Here is a 16,408-nt window from a genome sequence, read left to right as displayed (position 1 = left end):
CACCTGACCTCACTGAGTTACTCCAGCACCAGTACAGCACAGGACGGCATCAGTGCAGTGGATGAAATGTCCAACCTCCTGTATTGATTACAATGAGATCTTATTGGGGACAAAGACAAGGGGTCACAGCTTAAGGATAAGGGGGAAATCCTTTAAAACCGAGATGAGGAACTTTTTTTCACACAGAGAGTGGTGAATCTCTGGAACTCTCTGCCACAGAGGGTAGTTGAGGCCAGTTCATTGGCTATATTTAAGAGGGAGTTAGATGTGGCCCTTGTGGCCAAGGGGATCAGAGGGTATGGAGAGAAGGGCGGGTACGGGATACTGAGTTGGATGATCAGCCATGATCATATTGAATGGCGGTGCAAGCTCGAAGGGCCGAATGGCCTCTACTCCTGCACCTAATTTCTATGTTTCTAAGGCGTCACGTCACCATCAAAGATCCTATATCTTAGCAAGATAGACAACTCCTGCTAAATGCAATGGGCAGACGTGTAGTACGCAACGGAGCGTGGGCCTTTTTTTCCTCCATTTCAGTAACCCGTCACGACTTTGGGTTTCCCTCCCGCAGTGTAATCAACGTTATGAGGGGGACAGTTTGTGTTAATAAATTATAATTCTGAAAATGAGAAGATTTTTACCAAAGGACTTTGATTTTAAGAGGGTGTTTCCGTAACTGGCTCCGTCCCCGCACTAGTATCTTTGCTCCGCTATGGGATCTTTGGTGCGGAGACAGAAGCCGGGATTACAGAAATGGGGCCGAAAATTACCCATGAATCTGCCCATGAAGGTACTGGGTCTTCTTCGTCAAGTGGTGTATCTTGCTCGCTATAGGGTCTTTGGTCACCAAAGGGGCAAGTGTAAGGCACAGGAACAGGCCCACAGTGTCTGCGCTGAACGTGACACCAAGTTAAACCATAACCATCCATCTCCTGCATATCTGTGTGCTTATCTAACACCACCATCTTATCCGTGTGTCTCTTCACTCCACCAGTAGTTCTGATTTGGACATCACCGGCTCTGTCAGTCTTCCACACTCTCGTTGTTCAGTTGCAAAAGTTTAAACGGCTGAGAAACATGAAAGCACATAGACTGGACAAAGCCAGGCCGGCCTTCTGCAAAGCAGCTTTGATCTCCAAACTGTTTGCCAAGCCACTAGACAACGTGACCATTGATGCCTTCCTTTATAACTGGCAGGTCCCAGTCCTTCATCCATTACATGAATTGCAAAATTATAAAAAAACAGCAACAGAAGCAATGCTGTTCACCTGCAGATTTCTCAGTGCTTCTGTTGCTGGGCATGCGGTGAGATAATTTGCCTGTTCAGTGCCCCCCCCCCCCCCCCCCCAAAGACAGGACAGACACCATGTTTTTAAGAAGGAACTGCAGATGCTGGAAAATCGAAGGTAGACATAAATGCTGGAGAAACTCAGGGGGTGCAGCAGCATCTATGGAGCAAAGGAAATAGGCAACGTTTCGGACCAAAACCCTTCTTCAGACTGATCAAGGTTTCAAGTCAGACATCATTGTATGCAGATGCCGAGAAATGTGTTCAGCTCCGGCTGAACAACTTCTAATCTTGTGTGTGGTCTTGATAAGAAGAGGATCTATGGGGCAACGTTAGTTTCCCTGGTTTGAGTCGGTGTTTCCATCAGTACAGCATTACCTCACTGCTGTTCTGGCTGAGTGGGGTTGTGGAGTGGGCCTTGATCCCACACTCGATGATTCAGAGATAGGAGTGCAACTGACTGAGTCATAGCTGCACAGACGAACATCCAGCAGATTACACTGTGATGCAGCAACTCTCCCGTCCCCCTGAAACTAGTTCAGGTCACAAATTGCTTGGAGATCGTGCAAATAATGGAATGCAAACTTCGTAGCGTTTATACATTATTCATGACGGAACCATCAAGTAAAAAAAAGCACTTAATTTATCGCATTGCTCATGCTTGGATATCAGTATCTAGATGCAAACATTTGATTAATGCCAAATATGAAAAGGAAATTAAACTTTCATTAACACGGTTCGATGTTTCATCTCTCCAGCATCACAATAGTAGAGTTACAGTCGCCCACACATGAAGTTATCAGCTGTGTTTAAGAAGGAACTGCAGATGTTGGAAAATCGAAGGTAGACAAAAGTGCTGGAGAAACTCAGGGGGTGCAGCAGCATCTATGGATCGAAGGAAATGGGCAACGTTTCGGGCCAAAACCCTTCTTCAGACTCAAGTTATCAGCTGTGTAGTCCAGGGTGGCAAAGAAAGCTGCCTTCCCATAAAAGGAAATGAAACCTCCACTTACATGATAGTGTTTAAGCAATCTGTGTTGACCAGGTCTAAGCAGTAGGTGGGACCCTATTCCCCCAGAGTGAATGTCAAAGAGTGTTGGGCATAGTTTTACAGTGAGGGCAAGTTATTTTTTTCCAGAGTGGTGGGTGCCTGGAATGTACTGCCAGGGGTGGAGGCTTTGTAGACTAGAGATACAATGTGAAAACAGACCCTTCAGCCCAGAGTCCACGCCGATTTGTGAACACCCTGAATATTAGCACTATCCTACACACCAGGAACAATTTACAGAGGCCAATTAACCTACAAACCCTGTCCGTCCTAGGAGTGTGGGACGAAACTGGAGCACCCGGAGAAAACCCGCGCAGTAACAGGTAGACTTGTTTTGCTGCTGTGGGAAAGAAATTCATTGGTAGACACACAGAATGCTGGAGTAACTCAGCGGGACAGGCAGCATCTCTGGAGAGATGTAATGGGTGACGTTTTGGGTCGAGACCCTTCCTCAGACTGATGTTAGGGGAGTGGGCGGGACAGAGATATAATGTAGTCGGAGACAATAAGACTGGTGGGAGAACTGGGAAGGGAGAGGGGATGGAGACAATTTACACACAATTCAGAACAATCCAGCTGCTGCTTTCATCAAAAGGACACAGAATGCTGGAGTAACTCAGCAGTTCAGGCAGCATCTCTGGCCGTTTCAGGTCGGGACAATAAAGGACCCAACCCTGAAACGTCGCCTATCCATGTACTCCAGAGAGGCTGCCTCCAGCTGAGTTACTCCAGCATGTTGCGTCAATAGACAATAGGTGCAGGAGTAGGCCATTCGGCCCTTCGAGCCATCCCCTGATTGGGGATGATCATGGCTGATCATCCCCAACCAGTGCCCCGTTCCTGCCTTCTCCCCATATCCCCTTTTGTATAAACCAGAATCTGCAACTACATTTGACCTGCATCCTTCCCATGTTCTCCACAGAAAGGGTGAGGTGCAGATAAATAGTGTTCACCTGACAAGGTCACCAGCTGCCAATGGCGGTGTTTGTGCACACACTTGGCTGGTTTAATTAGCATGACAGCAGGAGATAATTTATTAAAAGAATTGAGATGAGGTTGAAAAAGGCAGTAAAACACCACAGTGTGCTCAACTTTGCAACCTCATTAAATAGTAATGAAGTAAACAAACCATCAAAACAAGTAATCATTTGGTGGCAACAGCTTAATAGAAACAGGCCCATTTGTTAGAGCTGAGGACCCAGTGAGAATTCCATTATCCGTGTGACCTCGTTAAGTAATTCATGACCTACAACTAACAAGGACGATTTTATTATTGAATTGAGGCCACATTATAATCAATTTGTTCTTCAGTCCATAAATAAATCATAATTTACAATCTAAACAAAAGAATTGCTAAGAATAAAAGAACACTCGTCCAATTTGCTTGCAAGTAATTAGTCTTAAATAAATATAATTAAATAAACTTAATTTACACAGCTAGAAATGCAACTTAAATTGTTTTCAAAGTTCATAATGAGACTTGAAATTAGTGCTTTGCTGTTAGCAAATGGGTTTCTAAAGAAAATTGATCTGAAAAATAAAGAATCACACTTTAGCAGCGTCCCGTCCCATCCATCCCTCTGTCCCCATCACCAGATCGCAAAACATTCCCACTAATCAACACAAACGTGAAAAAAACAAAGTTGTTGGAGGAACACAGCGGGTCAGGCAGCATCTGTGGAGGGAATGAATAGGTCAGGATCCTTCTTCAGAATAATTGTAGTAGAGGGGAAAAAACTGGAATAGAGAGGTGGGGGCAGGTTAAAGCCAGGCAAGTGATGGGTGGAAACAGGCAAGGGCAGATGGGTGGAGTAAATGACCAAGGTAAGAGGTGAAAAGGAGACAAAAGGGTGTCAGATGAGGAGTGGAGAGGAATGCAAAACCAGAAGGAGGGAGATAGATGGAAGAGGGCATGAGGGTGGGGGAAAGAGGGCAGAATAAAGGGAGAGAAGGGACTCAGGATTGGGAGTTAAGTGGTATTTTGGAGTCAAGACTGCTTTGGATGGCTGTCTTTGATGCCTAAGGTTCAGCCTGGACATTAACAAACTTAATTATGTGTTTAAAGTAGTAGTGATGGCACACAAAGCAATTTTTATAATTTCCTTCACTCCTGACAGTTCTGGAGAGTTAAAGTATCTTGTAATCCATGAGGAATTGAAGATAACACTCCTCCTGGAGACAGAATATGGATTAATTCCTTATATTTTCATTTTCTGTAAAAACTGGATTAGCCATGACTCTCAAAATGGATGAATAAATATATCCATGGGAGCTACAGAAACTCCAGTGAACATCCTTGAATGTACTGCACATTCCTTCCACTTGCTGAATTTAGCAAAATTGTTGGAGATTACAATCTTAATAGAATTTCGCCCCATTAGCAGATGTTTCATGCCAATAAATTAATGGCAATGGAGACAAAGCCAAAATGTAATAAAATTTCTGTCTTCCTCTGAAAAGCAAGGTAATAATATTAATTACACCTGCCACATCTTTAAAATAAAATGACAAGGAAGATTAAACACCTCTTGTACAGCTTGGTGAGGCACCTCCCCTCACTCTCCCTGTGCAAACTACAAATGGAAGGTTAATCCTTCAGGAACAAACTGAACAGGTGGGAAGGGAAAATAAAGTTGATAAACATTTAGATTATAAAAGGTTGAAACAATCAAGGAACTGCAGATGCTAGTTTATAGAAGAAGAGACAGGTTGCTGGTATACCTCAGCAGGACAGGCAGCATCTCAGGAGAACCTGGATGGGTCCCGACCCGAAAGCTTTTCACTGTAACAATAATAAACCTACACTTGTTCTTCAAAAGCATCAAAGAGACACCTGTAGGGCAGTACAAGTGCATCCAATGCAACTCCCAGAGAGCACAGGATACATATTAAAAGAGAGAGGGATTGGATTAGTTACAAGAAAACCAGGAAAGAGCAAGATAATCCATTCAAAATGCTGGTGCAGGCACAGTAGGCTGTACGGTTCCCCTTATAACGATTCAATCATGTAATCTATCTAATGAGATCGATGGCACAGACCAAGATATGGATACCCTGTTATGATTTTTATAGTTAAACTGTTGAAGTGTTTGTCCAGTTGCAAGGCATTATTCCGTCCATAGATGATGCTACAACTTTAAGTCTCCAGAACATCTTGTTTTAATTAATGGTCATCAAAACTAAAAACTCAAACAGAATTAAAAAAGGCACATTACCTATTCCATAGTAAATCAATATTTGAAATGGATAAACACCAAACAGGCTGAAGTAAAGACATGCCCAGAGTCTCTCATGAAGCATGTGGTCTTTATTTTATAAATGATTTCTGTTTTTGATGATTTTCTGGGGGGTTTTGGGTGCTTACAGAAACAGAAGCAAAAGTAACCAACAGTTGAAACATTGCAAGAACAATTTCTTTTTTGAAATAAATCACCCAAACACTGAACACATTTCACATCACTAAAGGTAAAACTGTCACAATGCTAAATGTTAAACTTGATCTGAATAACCTGCAGATTCTCGTCTACTTATTTAAAAGCCACACCATTTAGCTTCCTAAAAAACATAAGCTATCCAAGATTCATTATTTTGGAATGGCTTAATATTTTTTGCCAAAATACAACATCCACCTAATCCAACTCTGGATTTAACAGGGCTTATTTGCACTGTGCTTTAACTAAACAATGATACTTTATTTTATTGCAGATAGTTCACAGCTACATTTCTAGTTCAATTGCAGGCTATCATTTTTTATATGGCTGAGAAAATCAGGACATCACTGCCTGAATGTGTGCAACTATTTTGCCGTATATTTAAAAAAAAGAGCATCAAGTTATTTATTTTCTTATCATTTGCAAACCCCCTCCAAACTAGCATTATTAAATGTGATAATATTGCCCAGTAAAAAAGATTAATATGCCATTGAAACATTGCATTATACCGACTGTAAAGAGAAAAGAAAGTGCCCTGAGAAAGTTTGAGCCAGTAGAGGAGCGTTTAAAAAAGTGCTTTCAGAGTTTCTCGAAGCACGTTGAGGCAACCTTCGACATAATGTTCAACGCTACTTCCTTTGGTCCAGGAGTTAAAACAAACCAATCCATGTTTTCAAGTTAATACAGAACCATCCTGGATCGTTCATGATAAATATTCACCAGAATGCTGCGCTCCGATTTCCCCAGTCAGAGCCGGCTGATATGTCAAATCACTTTGCTATTAGCAAGCTACTGCAGAGCAAGGATTTAGAGACCCGTAGAAAGCATGAGAAAACCTTCAGAAAGAACCTGGAAGGTTCACAATTCTAAGATGGTCAAAATTAATATTTGGACTCAAAATGCAATTTAGTGCGAATGCTTATAATCTTAACTGTGTTGGAACAAGACTCAAATTTCTGCTGCACGGTGTTGACCAGTTCCATTACTGATGCAGTGGATAAAGTGCAAAGACAATACTTGCCTCATTTAACCAGCAGATCTGATGCCAATGAAGAACTCGAAGATTGCAATCTTAAATGCCTGGCAGCTTGCACGTTTACAAGTCAGTCTAATTATAGACCCCCCACCTACCAGTTCAAAAAGCTCCAGAGCCAAAAACACTACTCCATGTATATAAATTCAACAAAAAGACCACCTTTGTTCAAGGAACATTATGTTGAAATAGACGTCAGACAAAAATGCTGGAGAAACTCAGCGGGTGAGGCAGCATCTAAGGAGTGAAGGAATAGGTGACGTTTCAGGTCGTCACCTACTCCTCCGCTCCATAGATGCTGCCTCACCCGCTGAGTTTCTCCAGCGTTTTTTGTCTCCCTTCGATTTTTCCAGCATCTGCAGTTCTTTCTTAAACATGTTGAAATAGATGAGAGGTTTAACTGGATAAGTGGAAAAAGATTTTAGCTGGTGCTTCTGCGATTTCAGATTTTAATTTAAAATGTATTCCCTGTGCTAATTTGTGAGGGAACTGTTATGTAGAACGATTAAATCATTCTGGAAAATGGACATTTATCTCTGACAAATAGCTGTCTACAATTGGTATTCCACTCTGACCTTCAGTTGTGCGTGCAGTTTGTAAATTCTCCCTGTGACTGCGTGGGTTTCCCCCCATTATTTCCATTTGCTTCCACACACCAATGATGTGCTGTTAAGGACATGTTCCACTTTGACTAAAGACCCTCAAGTTGCACGACACTCCGCATCACCGTCACATCAAGCTACGACACTCCGCGTCACCCGCCTTCACGACACAAGACGGTTACACCAAAGTATAATAATCACATTGGAAATGAACTTATCTACAATAAATCTAAGGACCAATAACTTAACGGATATGTCAGCACTTTATATACCCGCGTCACTGGCCGTCGCCCGCAAGACAGCGCACGTCAGCGCACGTGTGACAGGGCGCACGACACCCAGATGTCGCCTGAAGATTTTGAACATTCCAAAATCCAGGGGTGACAGGGAGACACCGCGTGTCACGCCCCGACAACCTCTTTTCAGGCTGTTGCCAAAAATATCGCCCGTGGGACAGGCCCTTAAGTAGTCAGACTATAAGCATCCCCCAGATTCTAGTACAGATTCCAATGAAGGTACAAAGGTAGCTGCTGCAAGCTTATGTATAGTGATAATGAATTGCACTGTTCCTCGGCACATAAAGATTGAAGAATGGAAAACAAACTGCTTGTGAAACTCAGTGGGTTGGGCAGCATCTGTAGTGAGGAGAGGGCAAACTACAAGGTTGCATTGTTTGCCACCAAATATTAATTCCAGACCACTTCATATCAACAGAAAACAACATCCATTTAAACCACAACCCTCACTTAAACAGAGCTCTCGGCTCTAAACAATGTTTCAACATGCTCCAAGCATTTTTTTTAAATTTATTATGAATTATTATTTCATACAGTTAAAATTTGACAATTTGGTAGAATATGCTAAAATGATCTAACTAGTTATTTTGTCATATAGATATTTTGAGGGGTGGAGAGCAAAAAGTATAGCTGACCAGGCAGTAACTAAAAAGTCAATTAACACTATTTCAAAAATCCTCAAAAATGTTTATAGGATAAAATGCTATTACCAAAGCTGGTTTTAAGTAGTTACAAAATAAAGGTTGGAGTAACGCAGCAGGTCAGGCAGCATCTCCGGAGAAAAGGAATAGATGACGTTTTGCCAGAAGGGTCCTGACTCGAAACGTCACCTATCGATGTTCCCTAGAGATGCTGCCTGACCCACCAAGTAACTCCAGCATTTCTTGTCTCTTTTTGTAAACCAGCATCTGCAGTTCCGTGTGTCTCCTTAAGAAATAAATTGTTCTTAAATGGTGAAGTATTTGTGAAATGAACAGTGATGGAGCAAGATAATATGGATGGCAGCACACAACAGCCCCGAGGCAACTGGCCAATGGATTCACGAGCTTACACCAGTTCAGGATGTTCCAAAGCCCCTCGAGCCACGCACAATAAAGCATTGTCAATGTTGCAATAAAAGAACCATGGTTTAAATCCCAAGACACTCAGTGGCATGTCTTTAATTGTCTGGGTTGTTTTTCCAGAGTTCAAGGCATTATTATCAATCAGTCTGCTGTTGCTGAGTGCTGACACTGGAGCCTGGTACTGAAACACCAAAGGGACAATAACTCCAAAAGGCAGTCACTTGATGCCAGGAACTAAGTACTGTCGTCGCCTGTGTCGAACAATCTGCAGCACTATTGTCCACATCCATAAATGAGCAGGCAACCCTCGCCACAAGGACAAGTTCATTCAAATCTCACAAAAGGTGTACATCACATCCATTGTGACCATAGATAACGGCTCTGTATAGAGTTGCAGGATTATCAGTGACACAGTGGTTCTGTACTGGAATTTAACATTCAATCCCATTCCTTGAATCATGTCCTGCATTAGAGGAGATACCATCATTTCAAGGTATCTCCTGGTACCCAGGTCAGTATTTCTTCACCCAACGGTGCTATTTTAAAAGTGACCACCTAGTCATGCATCACACAGCCGTTTCCCATGTCTGTTTACATGATAGCCTCCTCACTCTGAAGTAATTAGTTGATTGTGGAGCAATTTAGAGGAAAGTGTCACCTTTCAGCCCATTCCCAATGATAAGAAGAATGCACATTGGCCCAGAAATGATATCCAATGCGTTTACGCAAATTTAACAAACTTGCGTTTTGCTTCATATCACTGTGTCTCATGATCTAAACATTGAGGCAATAGATCGAGAGTTTGTTAGAGGACCATTGCCCAACTAAACAAATCTTACAGTAAAGTGCAGGTCTGATTAAGACTTCTGATGTAAAACAAAATCATGTTTGGTTCCTTCACTGTGGCAAAGGGAGAAGGGGGTTAAGTGGCCCATAAAAAAGGTGGAGGTGATACAATGTGAAAATGAGAGAACTTGCAGGAAGCCCCAGTTATCAGGCTCAAGTTGCCAAAGGCAGGGCTTGGGTAAAGGGCCAGAGGGAAGGAAGTATAGCAATGCCCATGGTTAGAAACGATGAATGGAAGAGGATGGAGATATAGGAGAGAGGAGGCATGGACTAGCATTCCAATATTGGAGGTGACGGTGCAGGCAGGCCAGGTGACGATTCAGTGGCATCTTAGACCAGGGGTTCCCAACCTTTTTCGTCCCGTTTACCCCTGGCAACTTTAATAGCACATCACAATGTTATTTCACTTATTTATGAACAACTAATGATGAACAGATACCGATATACCAGAACCATACACAGTCAGTCAATGAGAAAAAATATGTACAAGTCCAGAATCCACAAATTTACACCCTGGGCAGGTGAAGTTTACCCCCTGGGGGTTAATTAACCCCAGGTTGAGAACCGTTGCCTTAGACGTTAGACAGCAGCAGCAGACAACACGGTCAGCAAGGAGAAGCGGGAGAGAGTGCTACTGAGACTGCTGAATGTAAGACAATGAGGATGTTTGCATAGAGGGAAGAGTGTGGTTAGGAGTGAAAACAATTCCTTGAATAGTCTAAGGGAACCTTTAAAATACTTGCTGTTGAAAAAAATATATTTTTTACAATGCGGCTTTGTAAAGGGATTTTGAACAAGCATTTTCAGGTGGTCAGAGTGAGTAATGTTTCACAAAGCACAAATGTATACATTCTCAGTGTATTATCTATTATGTACTGAATTTTCCTAAACACCCGCTCAATAAAAGTAAGAACTTTAAATGATGGTCGACCTTCAGTTCCAAGTATAAATAAGAAAATTATACTTCTTCTATATTAACTGCACAGCAGTTTCAAAACAAGAATCAATTTTATGTGGAAAACATGATATTACAGTAGTAGACAGTAAACATTTGCAAGCCTTGGTCTGAAATTGTGTGCCGTGAACTTTTAATATAGAACTTTAAAAAATGTTTAAGCACTGGGTTCCTACCACACGGCAGAAACATGAGCCTCCTCCGCTGGTTGGCTGGTTGACTTCCCTCCTTTAGCTATAAATTTTACAATGACTCAGAGGACTCAAATGTTTGTAAAAAAAGGATTTCTAGCGACTATTATTAAAGTTCAGGTCCATTTAATCTTCCTCTCCAAGAGGGTCATGGCTTTGACGGTGAACACCTTCAATGCTTGAAACGGGTTTGCTCACAGATGTGGTTAAATTTCCTGGAAGAGAAGGTTCCATGGGTAAAATGGCTGCATATCACAATGGCGGCCGATATTAAAATGTCACTTTTAAAATGACCAATTCAGGTTATAAAAGTCCAATCTGTACAAAAAAAAACATGCCACGCAAGCACGCCATACCCAGAGCGTGACATTCCATAGCATCCCAACAAATATCTCAATAACCTTTCCCCAGAGCAGAGTGGCAAGTTTAGAAGAGCATAGAAACTGATTGACTAACACGGTGGCAAAGGAAGCAGGGGTTGAGGAGTGCTGTTGAAGATGCCAAAAGAAAGAGGAGGCTTTATTTTTGAAGAAGGGTCTCGACCCGAAAACATCACCTATTCCTTCGCTCCATAGATGCTGCCATATCCACTGAGTTTCTCAGCATTTTTGTCTACCTTCAATTTTGTCTACCTGCATCCGCAGTCCCTTCTTAAACAAGGAGGTTTAAGTGGTCATGAGGGAATTAGAGTTTAGAACACAGGCAGCTGAAAGCACTGGGGACAAGGGACATTTATGTCCATAAGACAAAGGAGCAGAATTAGGCCATTCAACCCATCAAGTCCGCTCGCCATTCGATCATGGCTGATTTATTTTTCCCTCTCCCCATTCTCCTGCCTTCTCTGTCTTTGATGCCTTTACTAATCAAGAACCATCGGAGAGACATAACAACCTGCAGATGTTGGAATGGAACAGATAAAAGTGCTGAGAAACTCAATGGATCACGTAGCATTAATGGATGGAAAGGACAGACCATGCTTTGGGTCGTGATCCTTCTTCAGAAACTGGAGATGGGTCCCAACCCCAAAACGTCACCCATTAATTTCCCTCCTTAGCTGCTGCCTGGTCTGCCAAGTTTCTCCAACACGCTGGGTACATGAGAGATTTGATTTGGAAAATTAGAAGTTAAAAAATAAATCATGCACAAACCAAGTCTTTCAAAAATATTAAAACCATCTTGATTTACAAATGGAGGAACTGAGATTTAATCAGATGCCAATTTCAAACAGTAAGGAAGCCAATTAACCCTGACTTTTAGATCAGATCCACACTAACCAGCAGTTTTACTGCAACAGCATTTTTGAAAAGGCCCTCAGTCACACAATGAACCCATTTTAGATTATTTCTTGCACCAGGTCTATAAGTCCAGGAAAAAAAAGCAACAGCCTTAGAAGGATTTCGTAAAACCTATTTATCTGTGGTTTCACAAATCAGTTCCTTTATGTCTATAAGTGTTATCACAACTTCCAACCCTCTTGCTAAGGTTTAATATACTGAAGGGCAGCACAATATCCCCTTGTAAAATATACCCTCTAACTCGCTATGGCAAAGCCCTTCAGATTGTAGCCTTTATTATTCAAATTACTAAGTAACAGTAGCAAATTGCACTGAATGCATGCCAAGCGTTAAGGCCAACTGGAAAGTGGCAGGCAATGCGTTCAAAGGATTCCCAATGTAAGCAATGAATTAATTAACCTCTGTACTCACATTGCATGATGTGCTTTAACCTGTGTTCGACAGTTTCGACCCCAGTAACAATCTGGGCGTGCAGTTACAGATCCTGTAAGATTAAGTAATTATAAATTAACCTAAAAATCAACCAACTTAATGGGATTGTTCTGAAGTCTACAGTACAGCAGATGCATGCTGGATTCTTGTTGAAAATCTGTGCACAGATGGTAGTGTATTTTAAAAAAATAAGAAAAATGGCACAAAAGGGACGGCACAGTCACACAGCTGGTAGTGCTGCTGTTTGTCAGTGCCAGAGACAAGGGTTTGATCCTGACCTCTGGTGGTTTGTGGAGCTTGTATGTTCTCCCCGTGACCACATGGTTTTCCTCCGGGGGTCAGGTTTCCGCCCACATCCCAAAGACATGTGGGTTTGTAGATGAATTGGTTGCTGTATATTCCCCCCAGTGTGTACGGAGTGGGTGAGAAAGTGGGATAGCAAAGAACTAGTGTAACGATTGATCAATGGTCAACATTGTCTCACTGGGCCGAATGGCCTGTTTCCATGCTTTATCTCCAAATTAAATAAACTAAAGACAAGTGAAGACACAAGGAACTGAAGAAGGGTCCAGACCTGAAACATCACCTAACATTGTTCTCCAGAGATGCTCCCTGACCCACTGACACTGACCCACTGTACGCAGGGCAAAACCCTGCGTACAGTTTTGGTCTCCAAATCTGAGGAAGGACATTATTGCCATAGAGGGAGTGCAGAGAAGGTTCACCAGACTGATTCCTGGGATGTCAGGACTGTCTTATGAAGAAAGACTGGATAGACTTGGTTTATACTCTCTAGAATTTAGGAGATTGAGAGGGGATCTTATAGAAACTTACAAAATTCTTAAGGGGTTGGACAGGCTAGATGCAGGAAGATTGTTCCCAATGTTGGGGAAGTCCAGGACAAGGGGTCACAGCTTAAGGATAAGGGGGAAATCCTTTAAAACCGAGATGAGAAAAACTTTTTTCACACAGAGAGTGGTGAATCTCTGGAACTCTCTGCCACAGAGGGTAGTTGAGGCCAGTTCATTGGCTATATTTAAGAGGGAGTTAGATGTTGCCCTTGTGGCTAAAGGGATCAGGGGGTATGGAGAGAAGGCAGGTACGGGATACTGAGTTGGATGATCAGCCATGATCATATTGAATGGCGGTGCAGGATCGAAGGGCCGAATGGCCTCTACTCCTGCACCTATTGTCTATGTTTCTATGAGTTACTTCAGCATTTTGTCTTTTTTTCCTGTGAAGTGAATTTCTTAATTCAGTGAATTGTGATTAAATTAAACCAACCTGGAAGTTCCTCCTTAGGAATGTTCTGCCTGTATTGATATGTCAGCTCACGGAAGTTATGTAACCCACAGCAGTAACAGAGGACAGTGTTTGTTGAAACATTATAATCTGTTTTATAAAACACAAAAAATATAATTGACACAAGTAAACTGCACATTACTTTGGAAAATGTCAAACATAGGCAGGCATGTTTCTAACTCAAAGTTTCCACATGGCCACTCTCTCTTTCAGCTGAAATAATTATTACCGCCTATGTATAATAAAGCCAGCACTGAAAAGGACCATTACAAATTCATTGGGCAATATCCATTCTAATATCAAGTGGATTAAGTAATTAACATTACTTCAGGGCACCGGAAAAATTAATGGGATTAAGAAACCAGCAAATCCCTTGGACCTAATGGCCTATATCTCTAGGTTTTTGATAGAGGCTGAAAAGATCGTGGATTCACTGTTTAGGGATTTTCTTAATTCCAGAACGGACTGGAAATTAGCATATATAACCCGCACTGTTCAAGAAATTAGCAAATTATAGCAGAATTATTGGCAAATTAGTCTGTAACTGGAAAAAGGAGCGGCACGGTGGAGCAGTGGTAGAGTTGCTGCCTCACAGCGCCAGAGACCCGGGTTCGATCCTGACTATGGGTGCTGTTTGTATGGAGTTTGTACGTTCTCCCCGTGACCTGCATGGGTTTCTCCAGATGCTCCGGTTACCTCTCATACTCCAAAGACGTACAGGTTTGTGGGTTAATTGGTATAATTGTAAATTGTCCATAGTGTGTTTAGGATAGTGTTAGTGTGCGGGATTATTAGTCAGCATGGACTCGTGGGCTGAAGGGCCTGTTTCCGTGCTGTTTCTCTACATTAAACAAAACCAGAATCTATTACAACATGGCAATAAGGTCTTGAGGAAGGTGATTAGGCGTGGATAGAAGACAAAGAATAAAAGGGACATTGTCACAATCCCGGGGTGTTTTAAGTACAGCGCAACAAAGGTCAATAACTGAATCGTGACGACCTGAAAATACAAAGTTAGGTGGGACTGTGAACCATGAAATATGCAAGGAAATTTAGACAGGTTAAACAATGATGAAAGTGACAGATAGGGCTTTATGCAGTTTGCGGGGTGGGGGTAAAATTGTCCACTTTGGTCAGAACCGTGGATAAGCTGGAAATTTGAGGGTAAGGTTTGCTGTTTATACACAGAAGCATTTGAAAATAGTTGTACACAAGCCACAAAATTAACTTGCAGGTGATGCCAGCAATTCGGGAGATAAATGCATTTCGTTGTCTCTGTACTGTACAATGACAATGACAATTAAAATTGAATCTGAATCTGAAAGGTGATGTTGGCCTTTACGACAAGGGGTGCTGGTTAAAGAGGAGTTATGGATTCAAGAAAACAGGGCTCTGGAGAGAGTACACCTGGAATACCCTGTACAGTCCTGGTCACCTTGATCAAGGAAGAAACTATGTGCCCTGAAAAGGTATGGTAAAAATTCACCAGATTGATTCTTTGGATGGGAGAACTGTTCAGTTAAGAAACTAAAACGACCAAATATTCTCCGGAAATAGGCAATAGACGCAGGAGTAGGCCATTCGGCCCTTCGAGCCAGTACCACCATTCAATGTGATCATGGCTGATCATCCACCATCAGTACCCAAAAGTAAGAATAAGATAATAATACACAAAAAGTAAGAATAAGATTTTACATTTGATAAGCATATTGATAACAATTTCCATGGTGAGATTATTTTGTGTCAAGGTATGAATTTCACCATTTAGCATAAAGACAGGTAGAAACTGCTTTGAGTGCCTGTATTGTTGACTCTCATGATCTAAGAGGACATATTCATTGAGTGCACTCAAGGGGTAGGATGGACATGAGTACCGGGGTAAAAGTTCAGTCACTATCATACTGAGTGCGCCTTGCAGTCTAAGTCCCCTCCACTCCTGTTCCCTTTCCAGCAATCACTTGTAGAAAACTGTGCAGTTTGTATTTTTAGAAGGTTAAAATTGCACGCCTGAGATTTGGTTGTAAAATCCAGGTTAACACTTCAGTGCAGCACTAAAGGACTTTCTTTTAAATTATATGTTAAACGAAGCCTGTGCTTTTGGGTGCATTTAAAATATGCCACAATAGGTATTCTTTGTATTCTGATATTTATCCCTCACTCAATATTAAAAAGATTTATCTATTATCTCATTGATACCTGCGATGACTTTGTGCCTTTTCCACATTACACAGCGAGTACATTTGAAGTACTTCTTTATTGGGTTTTTTTTTTTTATAAACAGAGTGCATAGATAATTTTTACATGTCTTTAATATTTCAATACCTGTCAGAACAAATGTTCCTCTCTGAAGAGCTAGAAGACTTTCCTGCAGCATCTCCTTCCAAGTAAGGCCTCTGGATGCAAGGTAATTCTAAACAATATTAACCACACAAGATAAGTCAATGATTATATACAAGAGTCTATACATCCTGTTCAACTCTTTGTTCTGCTTATAATTCAGTATTCAGTATTAACGTTATTGTCATTTCACCGAGTATTTACATACACAGAAGAAATGAAAATTTGTTTCTCATCAAATTTTTATCAGTGCAATTAATAAAAACAGAATTAATACATACAACTTAA

At 41.6% G+C, this 16,408-nt stretch overlaps 1 protein-coding gene across 2 annotated transcripts in view; it reads right to left on the bottom strand.

Annotated features, from left to right (window-relative positions):
• Nucleotides 1–10,679: 10,679 nt before the first annotated feature.
• chfr (checkpoint with forkhead and ring finger domains, E3 ubiquitin protein ligase) overlaps nt 10,680–16,408 on the bottom strand; it is a 31,988-nt gene continuing 26,259 nt past the window's right edge. For both annotated transcript variants that reach the window (XM_055655521.1, XM_055655522.1), the window contains 4 exons: nt 16,106–16,193; nt 13,766–13,873; nt 12,461–12,533; nt 10,680–10,969 (listed from right to left, as the gene is read on the bottom strand). In XM_055655521.1, the coding sequence (XP_055511496.1) occupies nt 10,927–10,969; nt 12,461–12,533; nt 13,766–13,873; nt 16,106–16,193 (312 nt within the window). In that variant the 3' untranslated portion in view covers nt 10,680–10,926. The remainder of the gene's footprint in view (nt 10,970–12,460; nt 12,534–13,765; nt 13,874–16,105; nt 16,194–16,408) is intronic.

Source organism: Leucoraja erinacea, chromosome 25 (genome assembly GCF_028641065.1).
Source record: "Leucoraja erinacea ecotype New England chromosome 25, Leri_hhj_1, whole genome shotgun sequence".
NCBI classification, from domain to species: domain Eukaryota; kingdom Metazoa; phylum Chordata; class Chondrichthyes; order Rajiformes; family Rajidae; genus Leucoraja; species Leucoraja erinaceus.
The sequence above is the reverse complement of the archived record's forward strand: the minus strand, read 5'-3'. Positions and strand labels throughout refer to the sequence as shown.